This window comes from Nerophis lumbriciformis, linkage group LG05, assembly GCF_033978685.3.
Source record: "Nerophis lumbriciformis linkage group LG05, RoL_Nlum_v2.1, whole genome shotgun sequence".
Classification (NCBI taxonomy): domain Eukaryota; kingdom Metazoa; phylum Chordata; class Actinopteri; order Syngnathiformes; family Syngnathidae; genus Nerophis; species Nerophis lumbriciformis.
The window spans coordinates 40,956,192-40,975,488 of record NC_084552.2 but is presented as its reverse complement, the minus strand read 5'-3'; the positions used below and the strand labels follow the sequence as shown (position 1 = coordinate 40,975,488).

The 19,297-nt window shown below is 39.9% G+C and overlaps 1 protein-coding gene across 8 annotated transcripts in view; it reads left to right on the top strand.

Annotated features, from left to right (window-relative positions):
- The window catches only part of adgra3 (adhesion G protein-coupled receptor A3), a 200,043-nt gene that overhangs the window by 162,825 nt on the left and 17,921 nt on the right, over positions 1 to 19,297 (top strand). For all 8 annotated transcript variants that reach the window (XM_061960326.2, XM_061960322.2, XM_061960319.2 and 5 more), the window contains 7 exons: positions 5,548 to 5,619; positions 7,042 to 7,113; positions 14,611 to 14,682; positions 14,768 to 14,839; positions 15,034 to 15,194; positions 15,265 to 15,478; positions 17,599 to 17,763. In XM_061960326.2, the coding sequence (XP_061816310.1) occupies positions 14,784 to 14,839; positions 15,034 to 15,194; positions 15,265 to 15,478; positions 17,599 to 17,763 (596 nt within the window). In that variant the 5' untranslated portion in view covers positions 5,548 to 5,619; positions 7,042 to 7,113; positions 14,611 to 14,682; positions 14,768 to 14,783. The remainder of the gene's footprint in view (positions 1 to 5,547; positions 5,620 to 7,041; positions 7,114 to 14,610; positions 14,683 to 14,767; positions 14,840 to 15,033; positions 15,195 to 15,264; positions 15,479 to 17,598; positions 17,764 to 19,297) is intronic.

The following is a 19,297-nucleotide window of genomic DNA, read 5'->3' as shown; positions in this document are numbered from 1 at the left end:
ACCCATTCGCTGCGAAAGTCAGCTCTCCAATCAACGAAACAGACTCAACAACTCCACTGTGACGTTTTGGTGAATTTTCTAAACTGAAACAATACGGAAAGAACGCCATCGTATGTTAATAATACTAACACAGACACTCGTGAACATGCAGCATATTAGCTAATGCTAACAATGCAGGCTTGATTACATTACGATAGCACATCCAAAATATGCATGAAAACACTCTACAGACATTACATATGGGATGGTTTAGTAAGTATGAATTGTTTTAGATATTTTGTAAAGTGATTATAGAGGAATCTTTTTGAGCAGAAACGCTATGGACATATACTTCCGGCTCATGGAATGAAACAAGAAGGCCATTTTCAATCCATAAATTAGCTACACTGTTTTATAAGCCGGAGGATTCAAAGCGTAGAAAAAAAGCAGCAGCTTGTAATTCGCAAAATAATCACGTATATTTGACTATTTTAGGTGTACGTCGGCATGTTAATTTTAGATCTGCATTAAAACGTTCGCTTTTTCCTTGAACAAACAAAAAAAACGTACTAATTATGACAGACTACATGAGGTGGCGACTTGTCTAGGGTGTACCCGGCCTTCCGCCCGATTGTAGCTGAGATAGGCTCCAGCGCCCCCTGCGACCCCGAAGGGAATAAGCGGTAGAAAATGGATGGATGGATGGACATGAGACAACAAACATAATAAAATAATAGTTTACTCTACTATGTCTGCTCTCGCTAAGACACCGACTGTTTGGATGTTCAACTCTTGCCGTTTGGATAAATAATTAATCATATTCTTTGCAATGGGTTAAAAAAAGTCGGTGCTGCAAACTAGAGTCTTTCCCGCCATCACCGGGTATAAATTGGATGTCAAAGTTAACCAACTTCTCGGTTTATGTCCACAGCCTTTTTCTATCCAGATGAGACGCATGATTCATCATCTAGAATTAACTTTCACCAGCGATCATGAGCAGAAGCTCAGTATGTCATCACTGGTGCTGCACAAGCTCGGTAGCGCCCTTCGATGACTGAAAGGTGCGTCTGCGTAAACGCTTATACCGTATTTTTCGGATTATAAGTCGCAGTTTTTTTCATAGTTTGGCCGGGGGTGCGACTTATGTGTGAAATTATTAACACATTACCGTAAAATATCAAATAATATTATTTATCTCATTCGCGTAAGAGACAAAGCAAATGTCAGCAAACGTCACACACACGTCAACCAATAAGAATTAGGTGAGGGAAAGTCATGGCAGAAGTGCATTGTGGGTCATGGTATGCTAACAGCTATATGCTATACGCTACTGCCATAGCTATTAAAATGGATCACATCAACATTGGCGGTAACTTATAAAAACTGAGAAGGGCTGAACTGAAATGGCACCGAAAAGGAAATCATATACTGCAGATTACAAGCTGGACGTAGTGAAATATGTTGCAGAGAACAGCAATCGAGCAGCAGAAAGAAAGGACATACCAGAGGCGAATCCGGGGAGGAAGATTTCATGGGATTTAGCGATCAGGAGTGACAGATTGTTTGGTAAACGTATAGCATGTTCTATATGTTCTAGTTATTTGAATGACTCTTACCATAATATGTTACGTTAACATACCAGGCACATTCTCAGTTGGTTATTTATGCGTCATATAACGTACACTTATTCAGCCTGTTGTTCACTATTCTTTATTTATTTTAAATTGCCTTTCAAATGTCTATTCTTGGTGTTGGATTTTATCAAATAAATTTCCCCCAAAAATGCGACTTATACTCCAGTGCGACGTATATATGTTTTTTTCCTTCTTTATTGTGCATTTTCGGCCGGTGCGACGTATACTCCGGAGCGACTTATAGTCCGAAAAATACGGTAATAACAATATTGCTAAGACTTGGTTAATATTCAGGTCACGAGATGTAAGGGGAGTATCGTTGGCGCTTTTCAGATGCATTTTTAGTGTAATTTAGGGGCTAAATGGATTACTCCCATTATCACCATTGCAAGCCACCGAGAACAAGGCGATTAGATGATTAAAATGTAATATATATATATATATATATATATATATATATATATATATATATATATATATATAAATTTGTTATTGTCACTCAAAGATTTTGAATGCCAGGCAAAAATTTAAAAAATGTGAAGTTCCTCTTTAATGATGAAATCAAAACAGGGATTGCCGATTTGTCCAGGGTGTGCCCTGCCTACCGCCCAAATGCAGCTGAGATAGGCTCCAGCACCCCCCGCAACCCCAAAAGGGACAAGCGGTAGAAAATGGATGGATGGAAAACGGGGATTGCAGCTTCACTTGCGGTTTATGTGACATAATTTCCTGTTGTAGATACGTCTGTCTATGTAGAACAATAACACATTTCCTCTACGATATATGGACCTACAAATTATTGCCCTTAAACAATATTATCACCATTATTTTTGACGTGTGACGGTATCAAACGGAAACTTTTTTCCTGGCATTTCTGCTGTAGCGGTTCTGAGTATAAACTACATTCCCCAGAATCTAATGCGCATCTCGTTTTCACAATGTGGGGGCTTGTAGCGCCGTAAAGGGGGAGAGATTAACGTATAATTATTTTTTTATTTTTTTAATTTGTGCAAAAAGAAGTCCAGTTTTGACTGTAAGATAAGATCTTGAATAGGTTACTACTTCTCTTTCAAAATCTGTTTTTCGGTGGGGAGAAAAAAGGCTGTTGGTTTGTATGTGTGAATTTCGAGACCCGTCTTTTTCCTGACTTTTGTCGGTCAAACAAAATCACCTTATATTCCACTCAGGGGCCTCAATTAAAAATATTGTATGTGAAATTCTGACTAAAAGTCTCCATATACCAGAAACCCCAAATTTGCATGAATATAGAAATATTATAATATTATAAAAATGCCCTCCCTCAATCAACGTACGATGTACGCAACGCCACCTCACGCAATGCCTTGAATTCACTATGAATGCGACTTTTTTCGGGGATATAGATTGAAGGGGTGGAGCCATGGTGCACTACCTAGATGTGCCATTTAGATCTTTAAAAAAGATATGGTCATATTTTAAACTACGCCACACTGGGATTAAAGATGGGCTCTCGTGACCACTTCCTGCAGTTTTAAAACTAAAACTAAGTCAACAAGCTTTCTCACTGGGGATGATGAACAAACTTCACAGACTACTTACACATGGTAATACGGAGACAAGAAAAAAAACTGAAAATACAGCTCCTTAAAATATGTTTTTGTTAACTTGCTTCTATACTATTGAGTGTTCTGTCATTTTGGATTAAAGTTAAAAGAAACTTTCCAAAATTATCCACAATGGCATTGAAGACAACGTTGCTTTTGATGTTTGTTGACAATACATAGCACGCTAAAAGTGCATCTCTTCTCTGGAAAAACAAACTGTAACAATTTTTTTTGCACTTTTATTTTGATGCTGTGCTCATCTTTGTTATTTACGCAATACAAGATCAATAAATAACATATTTGTCTTGGCCCTGCGATGAAGTGGAGACTTGTCCTGGGTGTACCCCGTTTTTCGCCCCAATGCCGCTGGGATAGGCTCCAGCACCCCCGCGACCCTGAGAGGGACACGCGGTAGAAAATGGATGGATGGATGGATGGATTACGTTACTATCATGTCCATACAACCTTAACCTAGGGATGTCCCGATCCAGGTTTTTGCACTTCCGATCCGATACCGATATTGTTTTTGCATTTCCGATCCGATACCGATACCGATACTGGCCTATCCGAGCATGTATTAAAGTTTAAAGTTATTTAGCCTACTTAGTTGTCAGAATCATGTTGAAAAGGGTTTTAGTACTCTTGATAACAACTAGCCAGCTGAATTAGGGGAGTTTGAATAATACACAATGGTTGGTAACAAGAAACTGACCTGTTTATTCAAGGATAAACACAAAATAGACAAAATTATACATGACAAACAGAAATGGCATCATTGAACTAGGGCTGGGCGATATGGCCTTTTTTTAATATTGCGATATTTTAAGGCCATATTGCGATACACAATATATATCTCGATATTTTGCCTTAGCCTTGAATGAACACTTGATGCATATAATCACAGCAGTATGATGATTCTATGTGTTTTGATTGATTGATTGAGACTTTTATTAGTAGGTTGCACAGTGAAGTACATATTCCGTACAATTGACCACTAAATGGTAACACCCGAAAAAGTTTTTCAACTTGTTTAAGTCGGGGTCCATCAGATGTATACTATCATCATAATACAGTCATCACACAAGATAATCACATTGAATTATTTACATTATTTATAATCCAGGGTGTGGAGGGGGGCGCCGAATGTAAGTGTCAAAAAGACAGCCAAAAGAGTTTGATGAGAATAAATCTAAAGTTAAAATATAGGGTAGAAATGCACCCATTTGCAGGAAATGTAGTCTTGATTTTCAAAATTTTCTTTTAAGGCTTGCATGTCTACATTAAAACATTCTTCTTCATACTGCATTAATATATGCTACTTTTAAACTTTCATGCAGAGAAGGAAATCACAACTAAAAAAATCACAAATTTTTTCATACGGTGTTGATCTGGAAATTTTTGCCTCTGCATTTTGATGGTGTGGGCGTGTGGCACCGAATGGAGATAAGCGTCTCGACAGACGTCACAATATTTGAACAATGATGACGAAAACTGTTTTCTCTGTCGTGTCCGTGTGTCGAAAATTGTTTTGCGCTTATTTTTTTATTTGATTTTGTGCGTGGCGTAGATTTGCTATGCGCAGAGGACGCTTAAACAGTGCGCAATTGCACAGGCGAGCACCTTAAAGGGAGCGTTCCTCGCACGGCTGCGCTAGCATCACAGCTAACGTTAGCCATGCTGCTACCTCTCTGCTCGGGGAGGACGTATACGTATGTGACGTATGACGTGACAGTATGTGACGTATGACGTGACAGTATGTGACGTGTGTAAGAAGGTGCACTTGCTGTCTGTGAGAGGGAGACACAGGAAAGAGTGAGAAGAGCCTGTCGTGTAATGCCAGCAGCTAAAAGCAACTGCGTGAGAATTCACAGACCTGTGGATGTGTTGAAGGTGGGCTGGAAAATGCGGAACGGAAATTACGGAGCAGCAGAAAAGTGGAATGTATTATTTAAATCGGTGCGTTGGAAAACACGGACCGTAGTTTTTTTTAAAACTGGATCTGGATCGGCATTTTCCCATGCCTTGCCGATACGCAATTTTTGGCAAATATCGGCATCCGATCCAAATATCGGATCGGGACATCCCTACCTTAACCCTTTACTTCCTTTCATATTATTCACAAAACTCCCAATGATTTCCCACCCAACGCCCCCGCAATGACTCCAAAATGGCCGACAGTTGTGGGTACAGATACAGTACAGTCAACTGTCGCACTCCAACCTCAAGTTTTTGAGGGACTTTTTTTAAATCAGGAGTCTGAACACATTATGGTGAAACTAATTAATCATAAACAAATGTATGTTGTGTTCTTTTGCTTATGTTTCCTTAATATTGTTTTTCTGCCTTTGCAGAATTCTCAACAACAACAAAATTCAAGAACTAAAGGATGGTTCATTTGTTGGATTGACTACATTAGAAAAACTGTAAGTATCATATTTTCTTTTGCATGTGTTTGCCACACATAACTGTTTTTTTAATGTAAATGCCGGTGTTTCCCCAAACCGCCCCCCAAACTCATGAAGGTTTCCAGACTCGTGATTTATAGCTAATGGAATTGCTTCCTTGCAGATAGAATAACCAGACTATTGGCATGACCGCATCAATAGGGAATTAAAGCTATGTGTCGTGGAGCTGTAGATTCTTTGTGGAGTTTTGGTTGTATTTGGTCTCTAAAGGACTCATTTTGACATTAAACAATCATACATTAAACCCACAGGCAATATATTTACACAAGTCAAAAATCTTTGGTATGACCGGAGAGCCCTGAATCATGGAGAGTAGTTTCAGAAACTCTAGTCAAAAATGTTGCTTAATGGGCTGCCTTAAGGGCTGAGGCCTTGAAGATGAGTAGAAGTGTGTATGCTTAAAGCGTGTCTCACCAAGCCCTCCTTGGCTTTTTTTATGTGCTTTTTGTCTCTGAATGGCTAGACGATGTGGTTGTTAACTGTCGCTTGAATCCAGAGGCAAGTTTACCTCCATAAGCCTACTTTGTGGCCCGTAGGCCACAAAACCACCCCCGTCTCTCCCATCCGCCATTATCCAGTGGTGCTTCATTGTCATTATAATGAGGTCCGAGGCAATACAATCCCTGAAAGGTCTTTCAACTTCCATCAAGTTTAATAGAATAAAAAAGTCTATCAACTTTTACCCCTTCTTTTCCCACGCTTCTATCCAACCAGGAGGGCCAAGGAAAAGATCAGTTATTTTTCTCTCACTTTTTTACTCATAATGCTTTTTTACCCATAATGCACCGTTATTTTACATGGACTGAGCAATAGTCAAACGCCACATGCTAATTCCTGAGTAGCTTTGGAGGAAAACAGGCTCGATTTTCCTTCACACAGGATGTGTCCAAGAGAAAAGTCCAGGAAAGATTCATGACTCCAACCATCATGTGACTAATACTAACCCTCAAAAAGTCAAATGCACAGAAACTTGGCGGGTGACACGTTTGTAGTTTTTTCTTATGTTTTGCTGTGCTAAATAAAATAAACAGAACCGTGCTAGTATACATGTTTGTAGTTATTTACTTGTAGTCCTTGTGGGTATTTGTGTGCTTTGATCTCGGGAGTAAATACACTGCACTCTGCTGTAAAAATGACTACTGACTCAGTCTGGGCGATTATGGCAAAAATAATAATCATGATTATTCTTGATTGATATTGTAATCAGCATTAATTACTTGATTAGTCATTAATTTGAAAACATTATTTATTTTACCACCAAAGTTCAACCAAAAATATAGTTAAAAAATGGATATGCTCTCTGTTATGGATATGCTGGCAGACGTGTGTAGGTCGTGTCTTGTAGTCCTTATATGTAAGTGTTTTTTGTGTCTTTTGCAGGGACCTGCGCAATAACCTGATCAGCCGAATAGAACCAGGCGCTTTCCTGGGATTGCCGGCGCTGAAAAGACTGTAAGTTCAGAGCAAACGGACATCTTTTCCACACACTGCTGCAGACTTCCTACCGTGTTGAAAGCAGCTGTTGTGCGTATCGATGTTTGCCGTGTGTGTGTGTGTGTGTGTGTGTGTGTGTGTGTGTGTGTGTGTGTGTGTGTGTGTGTGTGTGTGTGCGTGTGTTTGGCAGCTCTGCTATGTGTCCATAAGTGAATATGGTCTATTTTATTTTCATGGTCTTGTTTAGTCTGGCCTTGTGCCAGAGACATCTTGGCGGCCCTTATACTCCTTAACACCAAGACGAGGATGGGCTTATATAATTTAGAAATGGACAGTATTTTGTGTAAGAAAAAGAAGAAGAGATCAGCAGATGTTGCCAAGCTAATGTTGAGTTTGGCTGGGTTTGTGGAACAATTCGTGAGACAGGAAGGCATGTAGCTTGCTGCGTGTTCATGGACTGTCATGACTGCTGTTGATGCACTTTGGCCCCGCATTGAGACATACCGACTATGTTACATATACATTGTGCTGTATGCATTGTTCTACAAAAGTGAGTATACTCGCCATGTTAGCACATATTTATATTATCTTTTGATATCTATTAAATAATTAGGGTTAATTAGTTACAATTAATTATCTATTGTTATACACAGTATTTCCAAGGGACAATACCATAGAGAGCAAACTTAAATCTATTAGTCTAATCCTATGAGTAGTCAGTCATTGTAGAGCTTGTATAGTTGTATAAATGTACTGAAAATGAGTCAATACAGAGCCATTATTATATAGCATGCAACAGGGTTGCGTGATGTAGACAATATACAATATAAATTATATACATTTGGTTGATGATAGCCGCTAGCAAGAGCTCTTTAATGTAAACAAAGGTGGGTGGATCGATACATATATCAACAGTAACGATACCAAGTAGAGTTTCAAGTCCATACCACAGTGGTTAAATTGCTATGTTTCACTGTTAAAAATATCGATCTGTTTTTTTGTTATTGTTTACAAACTCAGGAAGTAAGTCCCTGGACAAAGGAGGACTTAATAGCTTTAAATCAGAGCATACTACAAGATTAATTGTCCCATTTAAAGCACTAGTTCCATTGACAGCAAAACAGGCCCAGAGCATAAAACTACAACCACCATGCTTGACGGTGGGAATGGTGTTCCTGGGATTAAAGGCCTCACCTTTTCTCTTCCAAACATACTGGGGCCAAACAGCTAAATTTCTGTTTCATCTGACATCACATGGACAAAGATAAGACCTTCTGGAGGAAAGTTCTGTGGTCAGATGGAACAAAAATTAAGCTGTTTGGCCACAATACCCAGCAATATGTTTGGAGGAGAAAAGGTGAGGCCTTTAATCCCAGGAACACCATGTTTACCGTCAAAGCATGGTGGTGGTAGTATTATGATCTGCGCCTGTGTTGCTGCCAATGGAACTGGTGCTTTAAATGGGACAATGAAAAAGGAGGATTACCTCCAAATTCTTCAGGACAACCTAAAATCATCAGGCCGGAGTTTGGGTCTTGGGCGCAGTTGGGTGTTCCAAAAGGACAATGACCCCAAACACACATCAAAAGTGGTAAAGGAATGGCTAAATCAGGCTAGAAAGAAGGTTTTAGAATGGCCTTCCCAAAGTCCTTACTTAAACGTGTGGACAATGCTGAAGAAACAAGTCCATGTCAGAACACCAACAAATTAAGCTGAACTGCACCAATTTTGTCAAGAGGAGTGGTCAAAAATTCAACCAGAAGCTTGCCAGAAGCTTGTGGATGGTTACCAAAAGCGCCTTATTGCAGTGAAACCTGCCAAGGGACATGTAACCAAATATTAACATTGCTGTATGTATACTTTTGACACAGCTGATTTGGTCACATTTTTCAGTAGACCCACAATAAAGTCATAAAAGAACCAAACTTCATGAATGTTTTTTGTGACCAACAAGTATGTGCTCCAATCACTCTATCACAAAAAAATAAGAGTTGTATCAATGATTGGAAACTCAAGACAGCCATGACATTATGTTCTTTACAAGGGTACGTAAACATTTGTTTGCGACTGTATGTACTGCTGTACACTGACTACTCTAAAGTATCCTGCCATCCATTTTCTATCCTGCCGTGACCAACATGTTAACCACTATCTAACCACTCTAAACTATATACAAGTTTATTTTGCGTAGTATTGCCCCTTGGAAGTACAATAAAACGGCAGCTGAGATGTGAAGGTTGTGCTTACTTTTGTAAGTAGTAGAACACACACATGCACAGAGTGAATTCCACCGACTGAAACAGCTGAAGGTCCCAGCTTGGGTCTAATCGCACATCAAGCTATTTTTGCTCCCTCTCGCTCTCTCTGACCCCCACTTCCTCGATTCATCTGATGAATTTGGGATACATAGCAGTACTCGTCTCGCAATTAAAGTAAAAGAGTCCATCGTCTTGTCTTGACACTGGCGCTTGATGTGTCATTCCGCACTTTTGAATTCAGGCTATAAGTGAGATGAAAGCCCATTTTCCAGGCTTGCTAAACTTTAGGAAGCTTGTCTTACTTGAAGCCTATTACTCTTTACATCAGGGGTCCCCAAACTACGGCCCGCGGGCCGGATCCGGCCCCCCAGCATCCAAAATCCGGCCCACAGGAAGTCCCAAGTAAAAAAAAAAATTATTATTATTATTTTTTTATTTTTATTTTTTTTAATCTTTCCTTTTTAATCAATTTTCTACCAAATGTTACTCTTGGTGTCTCCTAGCCGCTCAGGCAAATCATATTGTCTAAAAATTAATTTTCCCATCGATAATGTGACATTGTTAAATGTTGATGAACATCAATGTTAATTGATGTTAAATGACAAAAACGGATTATAAAGACAATGTATATATATATATATATATATATATATATATATATATATATATATATATATATATATATATATATATATATATATATATATATACAGCCTGGCCCCCGGCCAATTTTTTTTAACCCAATGCGGCCCCCGAGTCAAAAAGTTTGGGTACCCCTGCTTTACATTGTACACACTGATGTGGTTTACACAGGATAATCAGGCATGATGAATCACTTCAGTCCGTCGTTTTGAAGTACAGGCAGGGAGGCCCACCCTGAGGCCCACAGAAAGCACCTTGAGTTCAAGTCTCAACATGGGTCTCCTTAAAGAGGACCTTTTTTTTGCTATTTGAAAGCACTTTTGTTGTGAGAACTCTGTGTGGGCATCATGTATTAAAGTACCAGTATAATAAAACAATAAGTTGACTTTATACTGAATCACTGATCATATATTTCTGATTTATAACACCAAAAACGTTTGAGACTAAATAGATAAGATCAAAATAATATACTGTACATCTCACAGAGATTCCTGAGCCAATGTGTGAGATAATGAGCATGAGCACGTCATCTGTGACGTGCATGTGGGAACAACACCACAAAAACACACAGTATACATCGTGAGAGTATCGGGAATCGGTACTGTATCGGTTGAAATGTGAACAGTACCCATCCCTATTTACATTACGATTATGCTTTGTCAAAGATGTTTTATAATGTTTTAACTGTGATGTTCCTACCTAAATAAATGTTTTCTGACAGATTAAATGAAATGTATATTCTTTTATACCATGTTCTATCTTGACAGTACACAATTACAGAATGTTTAGCAGGCCTAATATTACATTTTATTAATAAGTAGAGAAGGTTAAAACATTGTCATGCAGAGATACTCTTTAACTTGTACATTGTGTAATGTACAGAATATCAGAAGCATTTATTCAGGTAGAAATGTCACAGATTACATTACCAAACATCTTTGACAATCAAAGTACGATCCTATCAATCCTTATTTTTCAAAACTGATATCTAAACATAGAAGTGTAGCTATTCCTCTGAATGCAAGTTCTACCACAGCAGGAATACAAATTCTGTCATCCTACAAAATCTGGCAAGACACCATTACCTGTAACGCAAGTTTTTTTTTAAATGTCATTAAATATGTCCATTTTGTGTTGAGCTGTTTAAAAAAGCATAATATATATAAAAAAACATGTCATTAAAACAAACTAATTGTCCAGTCATTGGAATAAAAACTTGAAAATTATGTGTCTAAGGAACACTTATTAATGATGAAAAATTCGATCTATCTTCACTTAAGCGCAATTCATTTTTGAGTTAACTAGCCCTTGACTCACATATGAACTTGAAGTGCCATCCCGTTCCTAACCCATAGGGTTCAATATGATGTCGGTCCACCTTTTGCAGCTATTACAGCTTCAACTCTTCTGGGAAGGCTGTCCACAAGGTTGCGGAGTGTGTTTATATGAATTTTCCACCATTCTTCCAAAAGCGCATTGGTGAGGTCACACACTGATGTTGGTCGAGAAGGCCTGGCTCTCAGTCTCCGTTCTAATTCATCCCAGAGGTGCTCTATCGGGTTCCGGTCAGGACTATGTGCAGGCCAGTCAAGTTCATCCACACCAGACTCTGTCATCCATGTCTTTATGGACTTTGCTTTGTGCACTTTCATGTTGGAAGAGGAAGGGGCCCGCTCCAAACTGTTCTCACAAGGTTGGGAGAATGGAATTGTCCAAAATGTTTTGGTATCCTGGAGCATTCAACGTTCCTTTCACTGGAACTAAGGAGCCAAACCCAACTCCTGAAAAACAACCCCACACCATAATTCCTCCTCCACCAAATTTCACACTCTGTACAATGCAGTCCGAAATGTACCGTTCTCCTAGCAACCTCCAAACCTAGACTAGTCCATCAGAAATTTAACAACTGGATTTGTTGCACAGGTGGCATCCTATGACAGTTCCACGCTGGAAATCACTGAGCTCCTGAGACCGCCCCATTCTTTCACAAATGTTTGTAGAAACAGTCTCTATGCCTAAGTGCTTGACTTTATACACCTGTGGGCAGGCCAAGTGATTTATTTATTTATTTATTTACATTTATTGATTAGGACACCTGATTCTGATCATTTGGATGGGTGGCCAAATACTTTTGGCAATGTAGTGTAGCTCGCCTGCTGAAAAAGTGTGGGCACCCCTGCTTTAGACGATATTTTCACATATTTTACATATTGGAAATATAATTGGATATGGTTTAACGCAGACCTGGGCATTCTGCGGCCCGCGGGCCACATCCAGCCCTTTGTGCGTCCCTGTCCGGCCCGCGTGAGGCCAATCATAAATTACAAAATACATTTAAAAAAGTATCTATGTCGAGTGTGCAATACAACGGTGCTGCTTTTGTTTTGAAAAGCGTTATTTGTATTACTTCCGTGTGGACGTATGCGCTTGCGTGATTGTGAGTGAATGTGAACAGCGACAATCACAAATTACAAAATAAAGTTTAAAAAACATCTATGTCGTGCGTGCAATATGACTGTACTGCTTTTATTTTGAAAAGTGTTATTTATGGGCGTATGTCCGTGTGTAACCTGTGAGTGAAGGTGCACAGCGACAAGTGATGCAGGTTTACACCCGAGACGCTAAAAAGAGAAAAGTTGATGACGAATGCCGTGTTTTCAACAAGACATGGACTGCCAAGTATTTCTTTACAGAAAATAAAGGTAAAGTCGTGTGCTTAATGTGTGGTACACATGTTGCTGTATTTAAAGAATATCATTTGAATCGCCACTACATGACAAAGCATGAGGGACGGCGTGGCGCAGTGGAAGAGTGGCCGTGCGCGACCCGAGGGTCCCTGGTTCAATCCCCACCTAGTACCAACCTCGTCATGTCCGTTGTGTCCTGAGCAAGACACTTCACCCTTGCTCCTGATGGGTGCTGGTTAGCGCCTTGCATGGCAGCTCCCTCCATCAGTGTGTGAATGTGTGTGTGAATGGGTAAATGTGGAAGTAGTGTCAAAGCGCTTTGAGTACCTTGAAGGTAGAAAAGCGCTATACAAGTACAACCCATTTATCATTTTATCATGAGGAAAAATACCGGAATCTGTCTCATGAAGCGCGCGCAAGGGAGGCTTATGCGTTGATGGTAAAACTGCAAACCCAACAAGGACTTTTTGCCAAATTTCACACCCCCAGAGATGCAGCCATCAGGACAAGTTTCGTCATTTCTCACATAATCGCCAGAAAAAGTAAGGCGTTTTCTGACGGAGAGTTTATTAAGGAGTGCTTATTGGACTCTGTTGCGCTGATATGCCCGGAAATTTGGAGCTTCAGCTGAAGAACAGAACGGCCGACTTTGACTGTTTTTCGCTGGCTTTGGATGAGAGCTGCGATGTATGTGACACCGCCCAGCTGCTCATCTTCTTACGTGGGATAACTGCAGACTTTCAAATCACGGAAGAGCTGGCAGCCATGCAGTCAATTAAAAGGGACAACCACAGGTAATGACTTGTTCACATAGGTAAATGCGTGTTTGGACATGTTAGGACTGAAATGGGACAAGCTGGCAGGTGTGACAACAGATGGTTGTCCAAATCTGACGGGGAAAAATGTTGGACTTTTAAAGAGGATGCAGGATAAACTTTAAATTAACCCTGTGCAGAAATTGACATTTTTGCATTGTATTATACATCAGGAAGTGTAGTGTAAGACAGTGTTAAAAATAAAACCATCAAAAGCAATCTGTTAAGTTAGGTTAAATGAAAGTATTATTATTAATTATTATTGTTATTATTGTTTATCTTACGGTATATCAAAAATAATATTGAGCAAAATGTAATTGAAATATTGTCGATGTGGCCCTCCAGCAGTGCTCGGGTTGCTCATGCGGCCCCCGGTAAAAAATTAATTGCCCACCCCTGGTTTAACGGATAAAATGAAACACAATTCAGCATATAAAGAGCATTTATTATTTCCATTATACTGGTATTTTAAAGGCAAGCCAATACACCCCAGAATGTTATAACAATTCATTCTTACTGGACAAACGTGTGAAGGCAATAACACAAACAACTTAGTTGTTTGTCTCTCAGCGTGTATGCAATTGTAATACTCCACAACTGATTTTGTTGTACAGCTTGTGTCTTAGCATTAATATCAGAATATTATTGGCCAAGTATGTTTGACACACAAAGGCATTCCAGTTGAAAATTCCGACTTCCCAGTACAACTGGAACGCACCCATAGTGTAACGAACGTTCCATCCAACTGTATAAATGCTGAAAGGTAAGTATTTTTACACCAAATGCTCACATAATTGGCATTAGCATGAGGTCTTTGACCCCACTTGTATTCATGCATAATAGAGCAGCATCAGCGTGAATGATTGTCTCCCTGCATTCACACCCAATTGTGTGACTCGCAACACTATTATTGTCTTTTAGAATTCACATATTTTGATGCATATTAATAGCATTGGTGTAAATGTGAATCATTTTTTAAAACTCACATCTGCATTAGTGTGAATGATTATTCCAGCGTTGTTTTTACTATTCCTTGATGCAGAGTCGCACCAGCATGAGTGCTCATCTCCGTCTCAGCATTCTCACACAAAAATGTCTCACCTTGTGCCGCAGAGACTTGTCCAACAACAGTATCGGCTGCCTCAACGTGGACATCTTCAAGGGTCTCACCAGCCTCGTCAGGCTGTAAGTGATGAATACACGACAGTGACGATGCTTAGAACACAGCCTGATGTAATGTTTTTGTTTTTTTTACCAAAAAAATATCCAGGAACCTTTCAGGCAATATGTTCTCTTCATTGACTCAGGGGACATTTGACAGCCTGCTGTCATTAAAGTCATTGTAAGTAACTTTTACAACAAATACCAAGTTAAAACAACATTTTCTATCCAACTTCATGTCTCTCATATATTTCTAAAAAATATGGTGCTCCTGAGTAGATAAAGATAAAGCTTAGATTGAGAACCTATGATTTTCTGAAGTATCAGACTGTTGATCCAAGTGATTTCCAACCTGCCCTGCTGCCAACCTCCTAGGGAGTTCCAGACGGCCTACCTGCTTTGCGACTGCAACCTCTTGTGGCTTCTGCGCTGGATCCGTGACAGGAACGTGGCTGTCAAGAACACCAAGTGCTCGTACCCGCAGTCACTGCAGGGCCAGATCATCACCTCCGTTAGGACGGAGCTCCTCACCTGTGGTAGGATCCCATTAATGTGGTAGTTCTATTAATTCCAAGATGTCACTGACTGTCACTTGCTTCCTTCCAGATGCGCCGCTCGAGCTGCCTTCCTTCCAGCTGACTCCATCCCAGCGTCAGGTGGTCTTCCAGGGTGACAGCCTTCCATTCCAGTGTCAGGCTTCCTTTGTCGCAGAGGACATGCAAGTGCTGTGGTACCAAAACGGCCGCATTGTGACGCCGGACGCCGCCCAGGGGATCTTCATTGAGAAACGCATGGTGCAGAACTGCTCCCTGATTGCAAGGTGATTATAACTGTATGTGCTTTGGGAAAAAAAACAATAGTCAAACATCTTCAATACCAGGGGTCTGTGACATTTAATAACTATTATAGCTACTTTGATTTAAAAAAAAAAGAAAAGCAAATGCGTAGTTGGCCAGTTATGTTTTATTAATGTGACTGGCAACATTCAGATGGTATTTTTTTCAAGAAACAGATCTGCACTCAATCAATGCTTTAATTGTGGTTTAGGTGAAGTGATCACCAAAAATGATTCCCGGGCGCGGCACCGCTGCTGCCCACTGCTCCCCTCACCTCCCAGGGGGTGATCAAGGGGATGGGTCAAATGCAGAGGACAAATTTCACCACACCTAGTGTGTGTGTGACAATCATTGGGACTTTAACTTTAACTTTAACTTTAATTGGTCCTTTGGTGACACCTTGCGGCCACAATGATTCCTTAAAATTAAGTCCATGTCGCGGTTTGCTTCACTTGCTCAAGATACGAAGTATATTCAGACATCTTTTGTTGTTGGATACTTTCTTATACGTTGTTGCCTTGGCGACTGTGTCTGTAAGTAATATCCAACATTATTAATAGGATACCTTTATAAATATTGTAAAATTAAGGACAATATGTCTAGTAGGTTTGTTCAGTATACCAGTACTAATAAAGTACCGCAAATCGGTACTATACTGCCTTTGAAAAGTACCGGTACCGTTCTTTCATGTGAATGCCTGCTGTGTGGTGGTGACTACAGAACCGAGGCGCATGATGTTGAGTGTGTCAAAACCCACACACAAAGTGCATACAACCAATAACATCTTGGAGAGGAAGAATGGCAAAAAACTACAATTCTACTGGTTAATAGATAGATGGATGGATGGATGGACGGATGGATAGATAGATAGTACTTTATTGATTCCTTCAGGAGAGTTCCTTCAGGAAAATTAAAAATAAGTTTTTTTAAATTTTTTAAAGAGAAAATTAAAGAGGGTGCATGAAGTACAACGTGGAGGTATTTGGTCTTCAAAACTAACAAAAAGGTGACGCTTTAAACAAGGAAGCTACGTGCGTCAAGTGTTGCTTTTAAACACGCCTCGCCAAATGTGGCAATTAGTATTACCACCTTTGCTTCAAACTTAGGTAAACATTTAGATAATAGGCATTCAAATCTGCACAAGGAGTTTAAATAGTGACAGTTAATAATGTAGTAGTTACACCTGTTCTGCTGTTCTGCCCCGGTGCAGACCATCGTCAAGGAGCACAGGGGAGATGTTCCCTTCAGGGTCGATGTTTTCGTCGGGGGTAACACCGTTCACTTTACCCGTCAATATGTCTGCTAAGCTGCGCTTTCAGGTCAGAATGACGAAGCTGCCGATTTGTGACATTCTGGTTGTTTTATTATTAGTTTTGCAGGATACGAATGGACCGGTTCATTACTGTACTCTCTCTCTTTCTTTGCTCGCCCACTCACTAACTGACGTCACTCACCCAACACTTTGCCATTTTCACAAACACACATACACTACTTTCATAAGTTAACCAGCTCCCCTGCTGTGCACATGTAGATACATAACATGTAGCTACATAACATGCAGCTACGTAGACACGCACACAGCTGCCTGTCTTGGTGCCAAATATTAGCGGAGTTAGGACCGCCCATCTAACGTTAACTAGTGCAAGTTAAATGACTGAAATGAACAAATTGCTACAATTTCTGTTTATCTTTAACTAATGTGTGTTTTGCCTGCTACATGGCTTATCTGTGAACATTTATCCATAGTTTTGTTTTTAGAACTTACACTAATAATTGTATTTTTCTTAAAGCACAGACCAGGAGTGGCAACCATATCTAATCCTTGATTATGGCAGACTATATGTTTGTGGTAATTAGACATAAATGGAGGCATCATTTCTATTAAGAGTTTAGGCAAATATTCTTTGGACCTTTTACTTCTCATAATCAGGTGGCAAGCAACTGTTAGCATAGATTTACTCCCACTTTATATGATTGAGCCAGAGTGCTGTTTTATGAGCCCACTGCTAGGAATCCTTTAGTTCCTTGAAATGACAGTAGAACTGATTGTTATGACATCTTACCTTTTTGCTTTTCTATCTAATTAAAATATGTGTTCTGGCAGCGCGCTGACCATCTCCAACATCCAGCCAGGCTTCACCGGCAACTGGGAGTGCCGGGTCAGGACCAGCCGAGGCAACACCACTAGGACGGTTGACATTGTGGTGCTGGAAAGTTCTGCCAAATACTGCGTCCCTGAACGTGTCTCCAACAACAAGGGAGAGTTTAGGTTGGTTAAAAAAAAAATCACTATTATTCCTGTAAATACTAGTAGATTGTAATGACCTGCTGCACAAGTAACATCCCCGAGTGGTGAAACCTATACATTACAATTGATGTTTACCATACTGACACGGATACTGCATGTAGGGCTGAGCGATATGAACCAAAACTGGTACCGCTGGGTTTTTAGTCCAAATACTGGTGTAACTCCCTCCAAATAGCACAGACACAATGGCTTTCTTGAACTGATTTATTTGAAGGGTTCCTTTCCCTTCAAATTCACCGTGAAAACTGAAATAAAATAAAGCACGTTATAAACGTAAAAATAACAACATGCACAGCATGTGGATCGGACATTTTACCGAAGTAAATACAAATAGAAATGACAAACAAATACCTCGTTGGCCTGCATGCTTCTTTTAGGAGGAAATTGTGATCTTCAGGCTCTTATAGCCCAAACGCTTAGAGTCCTTGTGACACTTTTTAGTCTTTGGGACAGTCAGTCTCTCTCTTTCTGTCTTCACATGGCATCAAAATGTTTACTCATACCCGGAAGTAGCTTCCTTACATCAGACGACAGACCAAACGAGACACTTCAAAATAAAAGTATGCCCACAAACTTAACAAAAAGGCATGAAATTACATTTTTAACCATAGTAACTTAAATATAGCCTTCTTATGAACTTTTATGCATTTTGATTTGAATTCCCTTTTTATGAACTTAACTTATTATTCTGTTTTTAGAGAAATAAAACAAATTATATTAAATTATTAGTAGCAACAGTTACACTCCCACCAAATCACACAAATCTTAATGTGGGATTTCTTTTAAACATTTTTAACTTCAAAATAAACTTATTCTGTTCTTATACATTTACAATGAAATTGCACTCAAGCAAAAACATGAAACTTAAATTCACTCTGCTTCAAGCAGAATAACCACCTTCTGTACAGGTCTGTCAAGAAACACTGTTTTAGTTGTGGGCTTTCCCCTTTTATCAAATGTGGTTTCACTAACCATCAGTTTTAGTTTCCTCACCCTACCATCTGACCCTGGGTAGACATCGGTGATTCTGGCCAGCTTCCATTCATTGCGTGGTGCCAGGTCGTCTTTCAGAAGGACGATGTCATTGACCTTCAAGTTCCTTCTGTTCTTGTGCCACTTTTGCTTTGATTGTAGATTCAAAAGATATTCCTTTTTCCAACGGGTCCAAAACTCATTGGCCAAATACTGGACTCGACGCCACCTCTTCTTAAGGTACAGATCTTCTCTGACGCATTCTCCAGGTGGGGGCAGTATTATTGTTGACTTCATCGTGAGTATATGGTTTGGGGTTAAAGGTTCAGGTCCGGATGGGTCATTTAAGTATTCAGCGGTAAGTGGTCTACTGTTAATGATGGCCATGACCTCATACAGTACTGTTCGTAGTGAGGTACTGTCGAGCCTTTGCGCCGACTGGTCGAGAACAGCCGTAAGAACACTTCTTATAGTTCTAATTTGCCTCTCCCATATGCCGCCCATGTGACTACCCGCTGGAGGG